This window comes from Urocampus carinirostris, chromosome 3 (genome assembly GCF_059441175.1).
Source record: "Urocampus carinirostris isolate Australia breed hairy pipefish chromosome 3, RoL_Ucar_1.0, whole genome shotgun sequence".
Taxonomy (NCBI): domain Eukaryota; kingdom Metazoa; phylum Chordata; class Actinopteri; order Syngnathiformes; family Syngnathidae; genus Urocampus; species Urocampus carinirostris.
The window spans coordinates 16,123,812-16,143,655 of NC_142351.1; the positions used below are offsets into that span (position 1 = coordinate 16,123,812).

At 40.8% G+C, this 19,844-nt stretch overlaps 1 protein-coding gene and 1 pseudogene across 1 annotated transcript in view; both read left to right on the plus strand.

Moving 5' to 3' along the window:
• The window catches only part of LOC148368927 (protein bicaudal D homolog 2-like), a 55,487-nt gene continuing 35,643 nt past the window's right edge, over positions 1 to 19,844 (plus strand). Inside the window, exon 1 of the mRNA XM_088330846.1 lies at positions 1 to 532. Within this exon, the coding sequence (XP_088186972.1) occupies positions 293 to 532 (240 nt within the window). The 5' untranslated portion in view covers positions 1 to 292. The remainder of the gene's footprint in view (positions 533 to 19,844) is intronic.
• LOC148368928 (U2 spliceosomal RNA) lies at positions 9,558 to 9,714 on the plus strand (annotated as a pseudogene).

Below are 19,844 nucleotides of genomic sequence, written 5' to 3' on the forward strand. Positions count from 1 at the left end.
CTCCTGCGGTACTGCTTGAACAAGTCGATGGAGTGTGGAGAAAAAAAATCCACGGACACAACGATGAAGCTTTCCTAGAGGCTTACCGTGCATATCCCAAGTGGATATCGAACGGAGCGATCTAAATGACCCAAGACACTACACCAGCAGCGGAAGGCGCAAGCACAACAGCAATCATGCAATTCAAATACAGACGAAATTGAGCAACCTTATCGTTCTCCAAGGTTACATCTTCTGCACTCCCTGCGCATCCTTCTTGTCCAAAACCAGCTGTTCGTCACCCTTCACGAAAATGTCCGTGGAAGAACAGAGCTACCCCGACTCTCTGTTGCTGCTCCAGGCCGGTCCGGAGTGGATGCGGGCCGAGATCCAGCGCCTGTCTCGGGAACTGGGCGAAACCACCAACGAGAAGATCCAGGCGGCTGAGTATGGACTGGCGGTGCTGGAGGAGAAGCAGCAGCTTAAGCAGCAGTACGACGAGCTGGAGATTGAGTATGAAGGTGTTAAGCAAGAGCTTGATCTACTGAAAGAGGTATGGAGAATAATTTTTGTGTAATGTTCTTAACTGTTCATTTTGGGTTGGAACCACAATTATGGAACTGAACTGACGCGTCCGAGACATTTAGGTTCTTATATACATTTTGGAACGGTTTTATTACAGTTTTGAATTATTTCCCAACATATAATACAGTAAATTTCGCATGCTGCAAGGTCAAGATGAGGATGTGCAACTGGGCGCCCAACCCCCTCCTTTCATGGAATCCTTGTTGCACCCCAACTTTTAATAATTCATGCTATTTCTTTTAAGTTTCTGCCATGGTTACATATATACCTGTCAATCGCAACCAATTTCTCCCCCTATTCAGCGATAATAGACTTTACAAGCACCCATTTACTCACAGCAAGACAGGCTTGTTGAATAAAAACAGATAATTAGTGTAAATAAGATTAATTCGGTTGCCAAATAAACAACACGAACATTTATTCCAGCATATTTCTTAGATTTTTCCCCACTTGCAGTAAATTCAGTGTTGTTTATCATAAGTAGCTGTCATGATTACTGATGTGATGCACCTGTGCCCGCTCCTTTGGCACCAACTGCCTTGGACTCTGATTGGCTCCCTGTCACTATTTAAACCCACATCTCTCTGTCACCTGTTGTCAGTCCGTCTGCAAACCTCAATGTACTGTAGGCAAAAATTTTCGACCCTGACTCCCGCTTGTTTTTGCTTCCGTCTGTTTCCCGGCTTCGACCTGTTTTTTGATCCTGACCACGTCTACTCTCCTCTCCTGGCTTTCGACTTGTTTCCGGTCCCGACCACCTTTTTTGCTCTCCTGACCCATTTTTTTAATGTTCTCGACACCGCCATCGCTCGCCACAGAAGTCCCACTTCCGCGTTCAGATCGTGGGTGCAACCCTTTCCTTTCTTCCAATAAAACTGAGAGAAACGTAACGCAAGTGGGTCCTGTCTCCGTTCTGGTCTTGACAGTAGCGGTGCCGGATTTTGCAGACTTAATCTTTAATGACTTTCAATGACATATTCCACTGCAACCAGTGACTGAGACGATGTGGATGACAAACAAAAAAAGGAAGTTTGTTTATTTAAAAAAAAATCCAGTGCAAAAATTGTAATACTATGTACATAATTTGGAATGATCTAAAAACATAGAAGAGGAACTTGTGGGTTGATAGGTATTTGACGAGAATGGGCAAATGTACACCCAACCCCCTCCTTGCCCATAGAATCCTCGTTGCACATCAACTTTTAAATAATTAATGCTATTTCTTACAAGTTTCTGCCTTCGTTTTATAGTACATTATGTGTGCGTGCAGGGTTGGGTAGGGTTACTTTAACTGGATTACTTTCAATTACTTTTGGATTACTCCAATACCAAATATGCTAATAAAAGACAAAAGAAACTAAATATGAATACAATTATGACTCACAACACGTGGTAAGCTTTCTCTCCTGGCTTTGATCTCTTTGATCTCCGGCAAAACTAACATAAAATGCGACAGAAACGAAATGAAAATAAATCCAAACAGCTTGCCAACATCATTTTTGCCGTTCCATGTATTCCGTTACTCCCCAAGCCATAGTAATTTTATTCATATTTAGTTTCTTTTGTCTTTTATTAGCATATTTGGAATTGGAGTAATCCAAAAGTAATTGAAAGTAATCCAGTTAAAGTAACCCTACCCAACCCTGTGTGCGTGTTAGTGCCTCAGTTTAACTGTGTTGAATTTGTTAGCTATAAATATTTGTCAAACTGTACTTAAATTAGAGACAATTTCCTCTCTTCTTGTTCGAACAAAATTTGGATTTTCAATTCTCTTTTACAATGACTCCATTTGCCTTGTTTCTATGGTCGAAAGAGTAGAGCAAACAAGAATGTCGAGTTTCCGTTGAAGTTTGAATTTGAAAGCTTCCCGCTCAGTGAAGAGGAGGAAGAGCAGAGCACGCTTGTTCAAATCCTTAGGGAATGGAAAGAATGTGACAGCCGAAGTTTAGTTTCAGTCGCGTTGCCTTGTTTCTCAACAGAGGCTCCAGTCGCCCACATTATGTCCGAGTGTTTATTCTATTAGAGCTGGACTTAAATTGTAGACAGAAAGGAATGCTAAGAAGCATGTCGGGGAGAGAAAAAACATGAATGTTCTGACCAGGGTTGGGTAGGGTTACTTTAACTGGATTACTTACAATTACTTTTGGATTACTCCAATACCAAATATGCTAATAAAAGACAAAAGAAACTAAATATGAATACAATCATGACTCACAACACGTGGTAAGCTTTCTCTCCTGGCTTTGATCTCTTTGATCTCCGGCAAAACTAACATAAAATGCGACAGAAAGAAAATGAAAATAAATCCAAACAGCTTGCCAACATCATTTTTGCCGTTCCATGTATTCTGATAATCCCCAAGCCTGCACAAAATTTAGTAATTTTATTCATATTTAGTTTCTTTTGTTTTTTATTAGCATATTTTATCTGGTTATATCAGTATCAGAAATATTTTATTAACACTCCACTTATTGAAACATGAATATTTTGTTTGTTTGTTTGTACATGATTCAATTGTTTGTTTGTTTGTAAATGATTCAAATTGAATCTTTTCTTCCGGCGAATGGCAGCCACTCCAGCAGCTCCGATTGTTCTCGATTGTTCTCAGCTCAGGGATGCTGCTGGAAATGTGAATTTCCCTTCGGGGATGAACAAAGTATCTATCTATCTATCTATCTATCTATCTATCTATCTATCTATCTATCTATTTGGTATTGGAGTAATCCAAAAGTAATTGAAAGTAATCCAGTTAAAGTAACCCTACCCAACCCTGGTCCTGACACAAGCTAGCTAATGGTTTCTCAGACTGCCAAGAAAACCAGAAAGCAGCAACTGCAGATACTGTTGAGTTTTGTTCTTTTTTGGTTAACTGTCCATTGAAACATATTTGAAGGTTTTCTTCTTTTTCTGTTGCCGTATAAATTATTAGTTTATACAACAAGGGATGGCGGCACAGCAGTTGAGTGGTTAGCGGGTCCGCGGCACAGGTCTGAGGTCAAGGGTTTAAATCCAGCTACCAGCCTTCCTGTACAGAGTTTGCATGTTCTCCCCGTGTTGGCGTGGGTTTTCTCCGGGCACTCCGGTTTCGTCCCACATTCTAAAAACATGCATGTCAGGTGAATTGGCGGGTCCAAATTTCCCTTAAGTGTGAATGAGCGAGTGAGTAGTCTGTCTCTTTGTGCCCTGCGACTGGCTGGCAACCGTTTCAGGGTGTCCCCTGCCCATTACCCAAAGATAGGTGGGATGGGCTCCTGCACCCCGCGACCCTACTGAGGATAAGCGTTGCAGATAATAGACAGATGGATACAACAAGGACTCTGCTTTCCCATGCTTTTCTGTCTCACACAGATCCATTGTTGTCATTTTTGAACGATGACACTAAAAGAACCAAGAATCTTTTGTGGTTGAGTGGGCGGAGTCGGGAGTGTTGGTACTTAGACACAACACGGGCGTGGACCGGCGGGGACAGCAAGGCTGTGGTGCTATTTTGCTGTTGGCACTTTCTACTCAAACTTGTAGCGGAAGAAAGCCTGTCAGACCCTTGGATTAATGGGGTCTGCGGCATATCTGGTTCGCCCTAAAAGCATCCAGCACTACATTTTCACGCTCCTCCCTTGTTTTTGTACAAGATACAGTGATACTTCTTTAAAGAATATCAATTCATTCTCTGATCGTGCATGTATCAAAATGTGCTCGTATCTCGAGTGAATTTTCGCAATATGAAATAACTGAAAACCAATTAATCTGTTCTAGGCCTCCCAAAAGCCTCTATGTTCACCCTAAATAGCTATAAAGTGCATCTTACTGATTACTAAAGACACATTCAAATACTAGTAAAAATACAGTAATAAGATAAATAACAGGATACTAAAATGGCGGGCGGTTGCTGTGGGCATCGTGTTCTGTCAAAGCCTCATGTTCTCTCGGGCCTCATCCCGCCGCCATTCCTGCAAACTAAGTACTACAACTTATTTTCAATGCATGAATACAACAACTTATGGATTCAATATAAAATGTGTACTAGAAGTCGACCGATTATCGGCACTGATATTTTGAGGATTTGATGGATATCGGTATCGGCCTGTTTGACACGCTGATTATTAAGCCCAACACCAAGCAACAGCTTTTCTGCGCCTCCAATAAAACCATTGTTGAGATCGTAGTCTGTATATTTTTTTTATTAAAAAATATTTATTAGATTGATTAAGACAAAAAAAGTAATTGTTGTCTATATAATGAGTTTCAACTCGGTCCTGGTCCTGTTGGTATTTCCTGTCCGGTATTGTTCCTGTTTATTTTGTCCTGTTTAATTTTGGTTTCCAGTTTTGGTTACCATCTTTTTTTTTTTCTTTATTATTTTCTCCAGTTTTCATTCCCGTTTAGTTTGTCCTGTTTATTTTCGATACCCTGTTTCATTATCTATCCTGTTTGTACCGTCCTGTCCGTTATCGACCCCATCCGTCCGATATCAACCTGGACAATTGGTATCGATCTCGTCGGCCTCTGGCTTCCTATCAATCCACGCCAGACTGCTGTCTAAGGTGCTTGTCTCCCCATTTCCCATAAAATAAAAGACTTGTGTGAGAATGTCACGCGTTTGGGTCCTGATCCTGTTCTGGTTCATGGCAGTTTATTATACTTAGTTGTTCACGTATCCCTGTTACTAGAGCACAATTGTGAACCAGACCCTGGTTTTATTGGATTTTACCTGGTCAACAAATGTTTGAAATGAATACAAATTCTTGACTCCCTTATCCACTGTTTACAAAGTAAGACACACTTCAAAGCTATTGTGTTGTGTGGTTTTAGGAGACAACATTGGCATACCATAAGTGAAAGTGAAACATAGGTCATGTTGGGTTAAAATTCTAATGTATTTTCTGTAAAATGTTTCAGAGTGTTTTTAAAGTTTCATTTGGAATTTATAAAAAAAAAAAAATTCTTTTTGCATTATTGAACATTTCTCACACCCATTTTTAAGATTTTACGGCAAATTAATATGAATTGATCTGAAATGAAATGATCTGCATTTCTATAGCGCTTTTCAAGTCAATGACTTCCCAAAGCGCTTCACATTTCCCAATAGCGGCCTTGTATTGCAGCCATGTAAGATGCTAACCTGCTTATTGGGGGTATTAGGGGGTTCAGTGTCTTACCCAAGGACACTTCGACATGTAACACGGACGAGCCGGGATTCGAACTGGGATCCCTTGATCCCAAGACGAGCGCTCTACCTCCTGAGCTACTGCCGCCCAATATCTGCTCCAACTATCGGCTATCAGCCTCCTCTTGATACTAATAATCGGTATCGTATCTGCCCTCAAAAACCAATATCAGTCGATCCTTTATGTATACCTAACGTCATCCAATTAGCAAATCTTTTGAATCTTGGACGTGTACCACTGAACATTTGGTATTCATTCCGATCATGTCGGATCTCACATTGATATTCTCTGCGAGATAGGCCAGTATCAATCCCACCCACACATTCACACCCCTCTCGAGGCAGTGCGATGGAGGAATTTAGTACTCCAGCGTTGCTTAGTAACTACACACTTCTATACCCGAATGTAAGCTGCCATGCTGCTTCCACAGTAGGTGCTGTTGTTGGAGTCTGTTGATTGGTATTTGCTGAAGGTTATTCATATTGCTAGACGCAAATACTTTACTACTATTAAATCTTGACGTTAATGCTTACTTATTTCCTGGTTATTACTATTCATAAGAGATGTTATAACTACCGTAAATTCCGGACTATAGAGCGCACCTGATTAAAAGCCGCACCCACTACATTTTAAGAGGAAAACCGTTTTTGTACTTACACAAGCCGCACCTGTATATAAGCCGCACGCACCCACATTAAAAAATATAACACAAACAAAAAATTAACCCAAACCTGACTTTAAATCCTGCGATTGAAACTGAATGTCCTTCATTAAAGTACACAGTTCAAGATTCACAGCCGGCAAAATGAACGGAATATGATACCGGTACTTAAGGTTTGATGCAGACCTGCAGAGTCCGGGTCCCGTTGAAAGTAATCCAAGGAAAAAAGTGTAGATTTCCAAAGGTAAGGGTGGGAAAAATATACATCCACTATTGTCCGCCGCGTCCACAAACACGTCTCACGTTTACTCCACTTCCCCTCAGCCCCCGTGGTTTTCGCCTCTTCTTTTTTATTCGCCCGTACAAAACATATCAGAATAAGTCTCTAAAATAAATACATTACAAAAATATACAGTTGCAAATACATATTATACATGGTTACACATATTTACAAAGAAAGACGGTACACCGAGAGAGTTTTCAAAGCTTTAATAATAATAATATAACTTTCATCCCAAACGGTGCCTGTGACAGGTAGCAACACGCTAGCAACACGCTCGCAACACAGTAAACGGGTCTGTTAAAAAAACATACTGTACTTGTGAAAATTACGGTAAACCGTCCTCATCTTCCTCCTTAGAACTGAAGCCATCAAAGTCGTCTTCCTCAGTGTCGGAAAGAAACGTTGTCATATAGACGTCGTCCCACGCTCCCATCCACACCTGATTCTGTGCCCTCCTCTCCGACCGTCTTTTCGGAACCCGTTGGTGATGGTGGATTTTTTGATGCTGCCCCTCGCTGTCAGCTATCCACTGGCAGACTTGCGAAAAAGTTGCCTTTCGCATGCGGCCAGTTTTAGTGAAAGATTTCTCGCCGCTAGTCAAGCCAAGAAGTTGCAGTCTTCCTCGCCGCATATATTCCACCGGTCTAAATCTTACTTTTTGTACTCGAGCGCCGCTGGCGGCCGTTAGAAAAATTACATAAATTGTTCGCATCACTGAATAAGCCGCAGGGTTGAACGTTTGGGAAAAAAGTAGCGGCTTATAGTCCGGAATTTACGGTAACTCATTAATTGAAAACTAATTAATTTACATTTTTTTAAATATAATTGATGAATAGTTTAGGTGGTGTATTATTCCCCATAGGATGCGCTGCCGTAAACCTTGATAGTAGGCCAATATAGATAATAGAGACACGAGTTATATTCATATAAGGCTTACATAGATATATATAGAGACTTTGTCAAGTTTATCCAACGAGATCCCGAGGCATTTCCAGGCCAGCCGAGAGACTCTCTTCAGTGTGTCCTGGGTTGTCCCCGGAGCTTTATTATCGTTGTGATTAATAATATAACTTAACAAAAAGTACAAACATGTTTAATGCCGACCTCTGGCTGGTCCTTGAAAATAATCTCAGATATTTAAACGTTTTCTTGGTACAAAAAGGGAGACCACTGAAATAAACTACACTAGTGTTTATCAACTGCTGGGGTCGCGTCCCAAAAGTGAGTCTCAGACCCTTTTAACGCAAGTTGAGGGGCAATGCCTTGGGAAAATAATGCTAAGAAAGAAATAGCTTAGGTTCAGTTACACTCCTTAGCAGTAGGTAGCGATAAAGCCCCGAAAATGCGAGTTTAGCTACCACATTGTCAAGCCACAGAAAAAGACCTCTACAGTTTGTTTAGACTACAAGCCGGGGAGCGTCTGGAAATGCAAATAGGCGAGGACACAATTCTGCTATGACGCTGATAATTGTAGTACCATTTTGGCCCGGCAGAGGACGCCAAGATCGTTTTTCTAAAATAGTTCCTTTTTTTTAAGAAAATGTTTTTTACTTTTTTTATTAAACATTGCATCATTACGAACAAAATTGGCATGGACGGGACAGTAAAACACTTGTCTTGGGATCAAGCGGTCGCAGGTTCGATTCCTGGCTCCTCCGTGTTATATGTCAAAGTGTCCTTGGGCAAGACACTGAATCCCTAATGCCTCTTGCATGGCTGACACCGCAATCGGTGTGTGAGTGTGTGTGTGAATGGGTAAGTGTGAAGCAAATTGTAAAGTGCTTTGGGAGGTCTCCAGTGACTTGAATAGCGCTATTTAAATACAGACGATTTACATCTACATTTGATATGTGAGGTATTAGGATTAGGAGGTAGCGCGCTCGTCTTGGGATCAAGAGATCGCAGTTCGAATCCCGGCTCCTCCGTGTTACAATTTGAAGTGTCCTTGGGAAAGACACTGAACCCCTAATGCCCCCAATAAGCAAGTTAGCGCCTTACATGGCTGCACGGCCGCTTTTGGGAAATGTGAAGCACATTGTAAAGCGCTTTGGGAAGTCTTGACTTGAAAAGCGCTAAATAAATGCAGATCATTTCATTTCATTTCGGGACAAAGTTACTGAAGTGATGCGTTTTGGATTTCATTAAATTTGTAGCTAATTGAGCTTTCGAGGAAATGCTATTTCTTGAAATCGTTTTGGTTTTGCTGCTCGTGTTGTTTTTTATAAAAACATGAAAATATTCTACTATTTCTTGTTCAAACTGCACACATTTGAGAGGGAGAGTTTTTTTCTTATTTTGAGTCACGGCTTGTAATTAGGGTGGAATGGTGGTTCTTGAGGCAGCACGGCGACTGAGTGGTTAGCGTGTCCGCAGCACTGTTCTAAGATAATTGTATCAAATCCAGCTACTATCCTCTCTGTGCGAAGTTTGCATATTCTCCCTGTGCTTTACGTGGCAAACCTTCGGGTACTCTTGTTTCCTCCCATGTTTCAAAAACATGCATGTCAGGTTTATAGGATGGTCCAAATTGTCCCTAGGTGTGAATGAGCGAGTGAGTTTTCAGTCTCTGTGTGCCCTGCGACTGGCTTGCAACCAGTTCATGGTGTCCCCTGCCCATTGCCCGAAGATATTTGGGATGGGCTTCAGCACCCCCGCAAACCTACTGTGGATAACCGTTGCAGATAATGGATGGATAGCTGGATGGTGGTTCTTGAAGTCAGACCAGTTGAGAAGCACCGCACTACACTGAACAGTATCCCAGTAGCCTAGTGTTTAGGATTCTGAGGCTTTGATACTAGGTCCTTAGCTTGGCCTAGCAAGGCTTTGACGCTAGGTCCTTAGCTTGGCCTTAGCAAGGCTTTGATGCTAGGTCCTTAGCTTGGCCTCTGCTTCACGGCCAGAAGTTTACGTCAATGCTTTGATGCTAGGTCCTTAGCTTGGCCTTTTTGATTTTTGCATTCCGGAGATGGAATAAGAGCTTGCTCTGTCCACTCCACACATCGGCTCGGTATTGCAGTACCTCCGGGAACGGTGCATTCGCAATGATCGCAACAAGGCTTTAGGGCTAGGACCTTAGCTTAGCCTTTTGGCTGAGAGTAAGTGTCCCGGCTCCTAGGCTTTGTAGCATATAATGAACTGACCGATAACGGATAATGGATAATGAATAACGAAGATAGATCAATAACCCTTAAAAACCCCAAAACCCCACACTGAACAGTATAAGTGTGTAGGCACGAGGCTTATCTCTCCTTAGCTGTTGTTGATAGACTTATCTCAAGCCAATCACAAATGGCATCATGTGCCACACTTTCAACTGTTAATGTACATGTGTACTAGTCGTAACTCATGTCAGTATGTTGTAGCCAAATATGTAGTTTCCCCGCCTATGTAATTTCACGGACAGTATAATGTCTTGAATCATTCAGTTCACTTACAGAAACTTTGGTTCAAGCCATTTGTCTCTCGGGTCAAATTGGCAAAAGCTGTGCATTGGAGAATTTGACCAATCACAGCCCTTAATATTGTTTGGTTTGTTGAAAGCGTTGTCAGCTGTGTAGTCAGCTCTGATTCTCTTTGTGATGGTTGTGCGTGTTAGATCTAAGGGGTGTGGGGGTTTTGTTTTGTGTGTTCAAGGGCATGTTGATGTTAACAGATCCTCGTTGTCTACATTTGAAAGGATTTTGAATTTTGTCACGATTATCCATGTAGTATTGCCCTTTACACATTGGTTAACTGCTGTTAAAAGTGTCGATAAAATTGTTTAAACCTCATATTGTTAGAATAGAATATACTGAAATTGTGAATGTATTTAATTGCTGTTAAGTGTCGATAAAAACTCATATTGTTGGGATATATAATGAAATTGTGTGTTTAATTGCTGTTAAAAATGTCGGACAAAATTGTTAAAACGTCATATTGTCAGATATTACGAAATTGTGAATATGCTTAATTGCTGTTAAAAGTGTCAATACATTTGTTCAAACCAAAAAATTCTTGATATTTGGAGTTAGTGTGAAGCAGGCGTCTCACAATTTTTTCAAGCTGAGAGCTCCTTTTTGTAACTAAACGGTTACCAGTTCAATATCCGTTTCTAAAAACAACTAATGATGCTATTACTATGTTGTTACTGTAATTACCAGATTCATTATTGGAAGTAGGGTTGCATGGACTCCGTCAACTAAAATCACAAAAACCCAGCATTTGTGAGCTATTTTAAGAAACGGTCTGCGGGCTACTCAGCTGTCCTTGGGTGCTACCTCCAGTTGGTCTAAAGCAGGCGTGTCAAAATAATTTTAACTAGGGGGCCACACGATAGAAAAAACATTCTGTCGGGGGCCGGACTAGAAGATTAAAGAGAAAGAAAAAGAGAGATCAAGAAATAAGAGAAAGAGGGAGGTAAAAGGAGAGAGGGTGAAACAAAGAAAGAAAAAAGAAAGAGAGAGAGAGCGTGGGAAACAAAAGATAAAATGTCGTGAGAGAGGGGGAAAAGAAAGGGAGAGGAAGAAAGAAATCCAAAGAGAAATAGAAAGTCAGAAGGAGAGAAAAGAGAAAAGAAAGCGCGAAGGGTATGAAAAGAGAAAAAGAAAAGAGAGAAAAGGAAAAAAGGAAGTTAGAGTAAAATAGGTTAAAAGACACACAGAGAGAAAAAGACAAAGAGCAACAAAGGAAAAAAAAGAGACACAGAGAGTGAAAGACTGAGACAGACTGGGAGAAAAGGGGTGGAAAAGGGAGAGAGAGAGAAAAATAAATACAAGTACAGTATCTTTGTGAGAGGCACCTGGCTTTGGCAACATCAAGTTGACATATTTCAACCTGCAGCTTGTTTTTCTCTTGCGCTTCTCTGAGTGTTGTCTCGCGGGCCGGATTCAATCCCTCATATGGCCCGCGGGCCGCCTGTTTGACACCTGTGGTCTAAAGCCTCCAAAGTAATTCCAAATACACATGTAACAAAGTTTGAACTAATATTTATTGCATTTCAACTGTCTGAAATGCTTAATACAATTTTACTCTGACAAAATTATGACTCATTAAAAAAAACAAAAAAAAACAATGAATTAAATCTGTTATCCTGAAAGTTGGACCAAATTTGAACCTGGCCTAGGTATTTGTATCAGCTGGGTTATCGTTCTTGACTGCGAGTCTGCAGTTGAGTCGTAATCTTTGCTAAATGACCCTAAATAAAGACCCAAATCCCCTTCTCTAGGGGCGTAAGAGGATGAATCTCAACCACTACACAGGGTTTAGAGGGTCCTGGGCATCTGCCAGACCCAACCATTCTATCTGCAGTCTGGCCAGTGGCAGCCAGGTGGAATATTAGGATAGCACTCTATAACACTGGCAGGTACTTACTTAGTTTAGACATTGGCCTAGTTCATTGAATGCCAAGTCTGAAGTCTGAATTATGAGCTTTTCCCTTGTAAACATACCATTTAAAATGCAAATTCTCCATTTTCATTCTTGGTATAACTTTCCTCATGAGCACAACAGTGTCAATGAAAATCCTGCGTGTCAATTATGATTTTTCAGATTTCCGACATATGACCAGAGAAACAAACTTACGTATGTTATGTGTTTTTTAAGTATCAGTTGAGAATCAAAAGACTCTTTGACAGAAATTCTCTTGTTCATGTCTCCCAGATTATGTGAGCCCCACAAGAAACGTTGTTATCATAATGACTTTATTGACCTCAAATATGTTAATTTGAGAACATTGATTTGTGTAATACAAGCAGAATGGCCTAGGATTGCCGGGCATTCTCATTTTGCGAGGTTGTTGGGGCAGTGGCTTGCCTAAAAAGCACCAGGGAGCCACTTGGGAGTGCCAAAGAGCCACATGCCCACATGAATCTCTAGAGCCGTTTGTACACGATGTAGCAACTCGGGGAATGAAAGGCAGGTTTTACACTTGGAAAAACACAACACAGAGACAGTTTTTCACATTTGAATAAAAGAAGGTTTATTGACTACTACAAAACGCTCGGGGAAAGGGAAGATGATGTCCAGAAAACAAACGTTCTTCTCTGATCAGAGGTAGGATATCTGTGGAAGGTGGCAAAGAGAGCACAGTTAAATTCAAATCAGTCCTGCCTTCCAGCATTCCCCAAAATGCCAGGGTTCCGTCCTGACCTGACTTCTCTTCACGCTAAACAAAACTGACTTCCTCTTCTTACGTCTCCTAAAAAGATACGGCCACTTGCCGCCCAAAGTTTTGGAGATACTGGTGCTCTCTCTCTTCTTAAAGCTGCGCTGCTGACCTTAACTACTACTCCCTGGGTTATTAGTAGATTGGCCTTACGTGCGACCACTCCCAGCCAACTGATTGCAGGGTGTGTACTGTGAAGTAACGATGGTTCACAACCTAACCCAATAGGAAAGGACGTGTCATCCCGACGAGTACAGCCTGCCTTGTAGGGTGGTAACTTTGTTTGCCACAACAAGACATATGTTTAGGAATTTTGTTGGTATTTATTGGGGGTGCTTTGACACAAAACTTAGCTAAAAACATTCCCAGTGGCATATGGTACAACTGTGTAAATTCTCACCAAAATTGGTTCAGCTGTTTAGGAGCCTATAAGCCAGTTTGTGGTCTAGATAGCCCACCTAAATGGTATTGCGTGCGAAAGATGCAGATAGCATCTCAGTCTGCAAGGATATAGAACAGTGGTTCTCAAGTGGTCTGACTTGGGGATCCACCATCGCAACCCCAATTTCAAGCCGTGACCCAAATTGAGAAAAAAAATGTTCTCTACTCAAATGTATTATGAACAGCGTTGGGTAGGGTTACTTTAACTGGATTACTTTCAATTACTTTTGGATTACTCCAATACCAAATATGCTCATAAAAGACAAAATAAACTAAATATAAATAAAATTACTAAATTTTGTGCAGGCTTGGGGAGTAACGGAATACATGGAACAGCAAAAATGATGTTGGCAAGCTGTTTGGATTTATTTTCATTTTGTCTCTGTCACATTTTATGTTAGTTTTGCCGGAGATCAAAGAGATCAAAGCCAGGAGAGAAAGCTTACCACGTGATGTGAGTCATCATTTTATTCATATTTAGTTTCTTTTGTCTTTTATTAGCATATTTGGTATTGGAGTAATCCAAAAGTAATTGAAAGTAATCCAGTTAAAGTAACCCTACCCAACCCCGATTATAAATAGGTTTGTGGAGTTTAAACCAGAGATGGAACGTATTTACAGTAAAATAATAAAATAAAAAAATGTGAATGACTAGCAAATACAAAACGACTTCAAGTAATAAATATGCCCTTCAATCTTCATTTAGCAGCATTTTTAATGAAATTCAATGCGCTGCAGTTCAGTCGCTTTGTCTTAAAGATAATACAATCCCTATCTCGTCTATTTTCTGCTCTATCTGCGTTTTGACATGCTCAACGTACAGGGTTGGGTAGGGTTACTTTAACTGGATTACTTTCAATTACTTTTGGATTACTCCAATACCAAATATGCTAATAAAAGACAAAAGAACCTAAATATGAATCAAATTATGACTCACAACACGTGGTAAGCTTTCTCTCCTGGCTTTGATCTCTTTGATCTCCGGGAAAACTAACATAAAATGCAACAGAAACAAAATGAAAATAAATCCAAACAGTTTGCCAACATCATTTTTACCGATCCATGTATTCCGTTACTCCCCAAGCCTGCACAAAATTTAGTAATTTTATTCATATTTAGTTTATTTTGTCTTTTATTAGCATATTTGGTATTGGAGTAATCCAAAAGTAATTGTAAGTAATCAAGTTAAAGTAACCCTTCCCAACCCTGTCAACGTATATAAGGAAAAGCTGTCTGTCTTTTTCGTTGCTGGTAAAAAGCAGGTGCCAGCTCGCATTTGCAGGGAATTATCGCCATCTACTGTTATGGAGTTAAATCAGTTATTATTTTCTTTTCTTGGCATTATTTTGCCAAGGCAAAGGCCCGCCACCCACTGAAAACCGGTCCGCGAGCCACTTTTGGGTCCGTACCCACCAGTTGAGAAACACTGATTTAGAAATTCCTCCATTGTTTGAAACTTTTAAAGGAACATTGTCTGCAGTCTTATTGCTGGGCATTGTTTGACCACGCTAGCGATGCTAACAGGCACTTACCACCAATGCTTACGATGCACCTTTCAACCTTGAAGCATTTTGTCAACAACAAAAAGCACTAAAACATTTACAGGGTTGTAGTTTGAAATGGCAAGTGAGCAGAAGAAAGTCAAAGACTACTGCATGACTCCAGATAAGCGGTTGGATTTTTTCTTTAGCCGTTTTTTTCTGCCTGTTTATCGTGTCTGTCCGGTTACATTACCTGATTTGGAACATTTGGCCCTTCTGATTATGTGATATGGTGGCATTAGCTCAGGGGGTAGAGCGCTTGTCTTGGGATCAAGAGATCACAGGTTCGATTCCTGGCTCCTCCGTGTTATATGTCGAAGTGTCCTTGGGCAAGACACTGAATCCCTAATGCCCCCAATAAGCAGGTCGGCGCCTTGCATGGCTGTATGGCCGCTATTGGTGTGTGTGTGTGTGTGTGAAGCACATTGTAAAGCGCTTTGGGAGGTTTTCAGTGACTTGAAAAGCGCTATATAAATGCAGACCAATCACAATGTTGTAAAACAAAGGGAAGAGTTAATTACTTCCAGTCCCATCCAAATACGAAACGAAAATGTAATTACCGTATTTTCCGCACTATAGGGCGCACCGGGTTATAGGGCGCACCCCCCAAAAAATAGTTTTTGGTCCTATATCTTCCATAGATAAGGCGCACCGGATTATAAGGCGCTACAATGGGAACGTCGACAAAACAGTCAGATGATTCAGTCAAACTGATTACCCCCTTAACATTCCCAAAGCTTGCAAAGAAGCAAATACGTGTCGTAGACACGTGCGGATGCAGTGTCCGGACCATGTCACTTGAATGCGTCATTTCAAATATAATTCGGAACGTTGAAGTCTTGGGATTCAAGAAATGCCAAACATTTCTATGTTTCTATTTTTTTTTTTCGCTCACAACTTTACTGTGCATATGATAATAAACACTTGGAATTGAGTTTAATTCACTCAACTCATCACAGCAACATCAAGATCGTTCTAAAACAAGATACCGGGAAAATATAAAGCCGCATAACTCACCTAAGTTCTCACGTTCAATAATGATACGCAATCATGGTCTTCTTACAACCGTGAGTGTAGTAAATCCAGGAGAGTAAAATATTTACAAATACAGACTAATGAAACATGTTTCTTTATGCCGTACTTTAGAAAGCTTGCTACGCCATTGCTAAACTAGGCCGATTGCAGGGTTTGTTTCGGCCATCTAGCCAATTCGAGGCTCCGAATAACTTCATCCAATAGCGATCGATTTAACGGATGATTGACACATCTTTTTCGGCCAATTGCAGGGTTTATTTTGGCCCTCTAGCCAATACGAGGCTCCGAATAACTTCAGCCAATAGCGATCGATTTAACGGATGATTGACACATTGGTTAGCCAATGAAACGCCGATATATAAATCCCAGCATCCACCGCGGACTTGCTACGCCATTGCTAAACTCGGCCGTTTGCAGGGTTTGTTTTGACCATCTAGCCAATCCGAGGATCCGAATAACTTCAGCCAATAGTGATCGATTCAAATGATGATTGACACATTGGTTAGCCAATGAAACGCCGGTATATAAATCCCAGCATACACCGCGGACTACTCCACGTTCGGGGTAAAATCGAGTCGGCGGCTGTTGAGTAAGTTGCGAGACCTTGCGAATTTAATATTGAGCCATATATAAGGCGCACTGTGTTATAAGGCGCATGGTCAACTTTTGAAAAAAATTAAGACTTTTAGGTGCGCCTTATAGTGCGGAAAATACGGTAGTCAAATTGATGTAGTTCTAGGGGAATCTTGCGTGTATGATATAATCAGCACTTCTTTCCTTCGCTACTTCCTGTTTATATGAAAGATATTTTTAGAATTTCTGGATTGGGAAGCACGTTGAAATATTTGCTAACAATAGGCCGGATAAGCTTAAACATCTGAGAGGAAATGATCACATCTGACAAAGCAGTGAAGTCATATCAGTCGAAAAGACAGAGGAAATGAATCTTATTGGTTTGTTTTTTTCTTTTTCCGTTTTTGCATTTTCAGAGATTGTCTTTGTTTACTATACTATTGAATTGTGCGCCACTTTTTTTTTACCGAATAAAAGCAATATTTGATAGGAAAGCAAGCTCTTAAATTTATGTGGACACGTAATTAAATGTATGTAAATTTTAAAGAATTGACACCTCCTCTTGCAAGTTTTTTCCCTTGACGCCACAGTACTATCAGTGAGCAGCAGAATCTGCAACCCTTCCACTGCCGATAACCAGTCCCCTTCAAGGGTCTGACCCGCTTCACCCAAACTGTTTTTAGAAACATGATACCAGCTCAGATTCTGTTATCGTCATTGGTTGTTCTCAAAGTCTGTTTTGTTTCTAAGGCTCCTGGCTAAAACCTCGGGAAAAAATGGTTGAAGCATGGCATTAGATAGGACCTTGATTTAGTGCCAAACATATTCACCTCCGGAGTAACCCAGGTAGGCACAGGCCACTCGTACAGGCTCCACAAATGCCAAAAAGTAGTTTAATTCAATAGCAATATGTTCAGTATTTCAATCTTATCAAAATACATGGGTGAAAAAGTAAAACGCTCGTATGGCCACGAGCACAGGGTGCCCCCTTTCACACCCACCGACCACATGAGCAGTGGTTGGCAACCTCTAGACCACGGACCAGTGCCAGGCCTTGGGTCGTTTGGTACCAGGCCGCACAGAAGAAAAAGCCTACTTTTTGGCATATTTGTATATACTCGCCTTTTTTAACCCCCAAAACTCTCAATGTTTGGGTGCATGTTCTACCGTACTTTTCTGATCGATCTTTTGGCAATTATCGCTGACCACTTTTCCTCAGCATTGTTTGAGACGGGAGTAGATCCTGAACTGTGGCGATGAGAGCGTCAAAAAAGACCACTAGTATTGTAGATGACAAACGAAAGGGCACTATATTTTATCTCATCATACATTTATTTTTATTCATAGTGCCACGTTGTACAATTTTATAAAGGAGCATTGTGGGGAAGAGTTTAGCCAAAACATCGTTGTACAATGTTGTTGGTTGGTTAGATCCCTTAACCACTAGGGTCATAGGGGCACCATTTCCTGTGGTTTGTCTTGGGCAAGTACAGCCTGGTGCCGCCTATCCCTTTTTAGGCCAGTAGAATGTGGTTCCTTGAGTAAAAAATAGTGTGTTTTAATGCAATAAAATCAAATGCCTTTTCCTAAGTCATCTAGATCCCTGGTGATTACACACTGGATTGGGTTTTTATTATTATTATTATTATTGTTTTTAGAGAGTACATATAGAATATTAGAACATAGATGTTAAACTTCGTGGAACAGAAAAGGTTGCTGACCTCTGCACATGAGGACAAAATTATATCATTGGAAATCTCAAGTACCAATAGATTTGTGGTACAATAATTAAATTTGAAATTACGCCTTGAATGAAATGCACCGAGACCTCTTAAAAAAATAATGAAAATATTGATCTTGTCAAAAGTTACTCTGTTTTTAAGGAAATTGGTATTGGCGTTTTGCAGAGCCGGAAGAAGGACACAACTGGCTCTGTGTGCCTAGCCATAAACCAACCATCTGTGCATCTTTTAGCCTCTTTCTTGCCGCTATTGACCAGCGCCTCATGCTCAGTCACAGTAATTAGCACAACAAGCTTACCAATTGGCAAGGGACAGGCGCGTGGATCTGGGTCTTATAACCTGACGACATGCAGTAGGCAAGATAAAGCCGTTTTTGCATTGCAAATTGAGGCCCATCCCCAGACTGTATTAGGAATTAAAACGATAAAAATACAAAGAGACTGCAGAAACGCGATTAAGAGTAGGGTTTGGCGATACATTCCAAAATTATATATATTGTCAGTCATTCTAGGCTATTACAAGTTCAAACAACGATTCATTTCATCAGTTTTAACTAGGAGTGGGAAAAAAAGATCGATCGAACATTCAACGAGATTGTAATCTGAAAAAACAATTCAAGAAAATAAATGGCTCCAAATAATTCATCCGGAGCTGTTTTTCATGATAATATTTTGGAATTTTTTTGTTTTAGATTATTAGCTTTTAATATTCAAGAACTAGACCTGAGATTAGTTCAAATATATTTGAACTAAGTGTGGAATGGTGCAGAATAACAGCTCGGTGGTATTAATGCAGGTTTCTCTAAATATTTGATATTTTTGATGCTTGAGAAAGTATTTTTTCACATTCTGGAATGTAATTAGCTTCAATCATGGCCAGAACTTGGCATATTTTCTACAGCCACTCCAGAGCTTTCCATTGCTTCAGGCTTTCTCCCTTTATCTGCCAAAAGAACCTCTTGTGAGGCACAATTTGGCAGGGTAGATGAAGCCTTTTCCAGTGTCAGAGAATAGTCTGTGAACCGGAGGCGAGATATTGATTTTCAAAGAAGTGTAAATCTTCACACTCATTTGTTTGCTGATGCATGCTCTTCTGGACCCACTTCTCCATAATAAAAGTCAGACTCCAAATAGTTATGTTGGCGCTTCTGCTGTATCAATGTATGAAAAATAGATCATCTTAATTAAAATGATTTACAGCTCGGTGGCCTTGGGGGTAGAGTGCCCGCCTTCGAGACTGGGATGTTGCTGGTTCGAGCCTTGGCCGGGTCATACCTGAGACTTACAACATTGGTACCCATTGCCTCCCAGCTTGGTGCACGGCATTAGGGTTGGAATTGGGGGGTTTGGTCACCTAATCACTCCCAACGAGATGTTGCAACACATCAGTTGGGAGTAGGGGGGCTGGGAATTTCCCTCCTCTGTATCAATCTCCCAGAAAGAGTCAAAAATATGAATGTGTTCTTGACTCTAGCATATCATTTATTAAATCCAGATCTTACAAATGGTAAATGCACCTTACAATGTGCTTCACACTTACCCATTCCCACACACACTCACACACCAATAGGGAGTCAGCCATGAGGCGCCTACCTGCTTATTGGGGGCATTAGGGATTTAGTGTCTTGCCCAAGGACACTTCGACATATAACATGGAGGAGCCGGGAATCGAATCTGCGACACTTCGAACATATAACA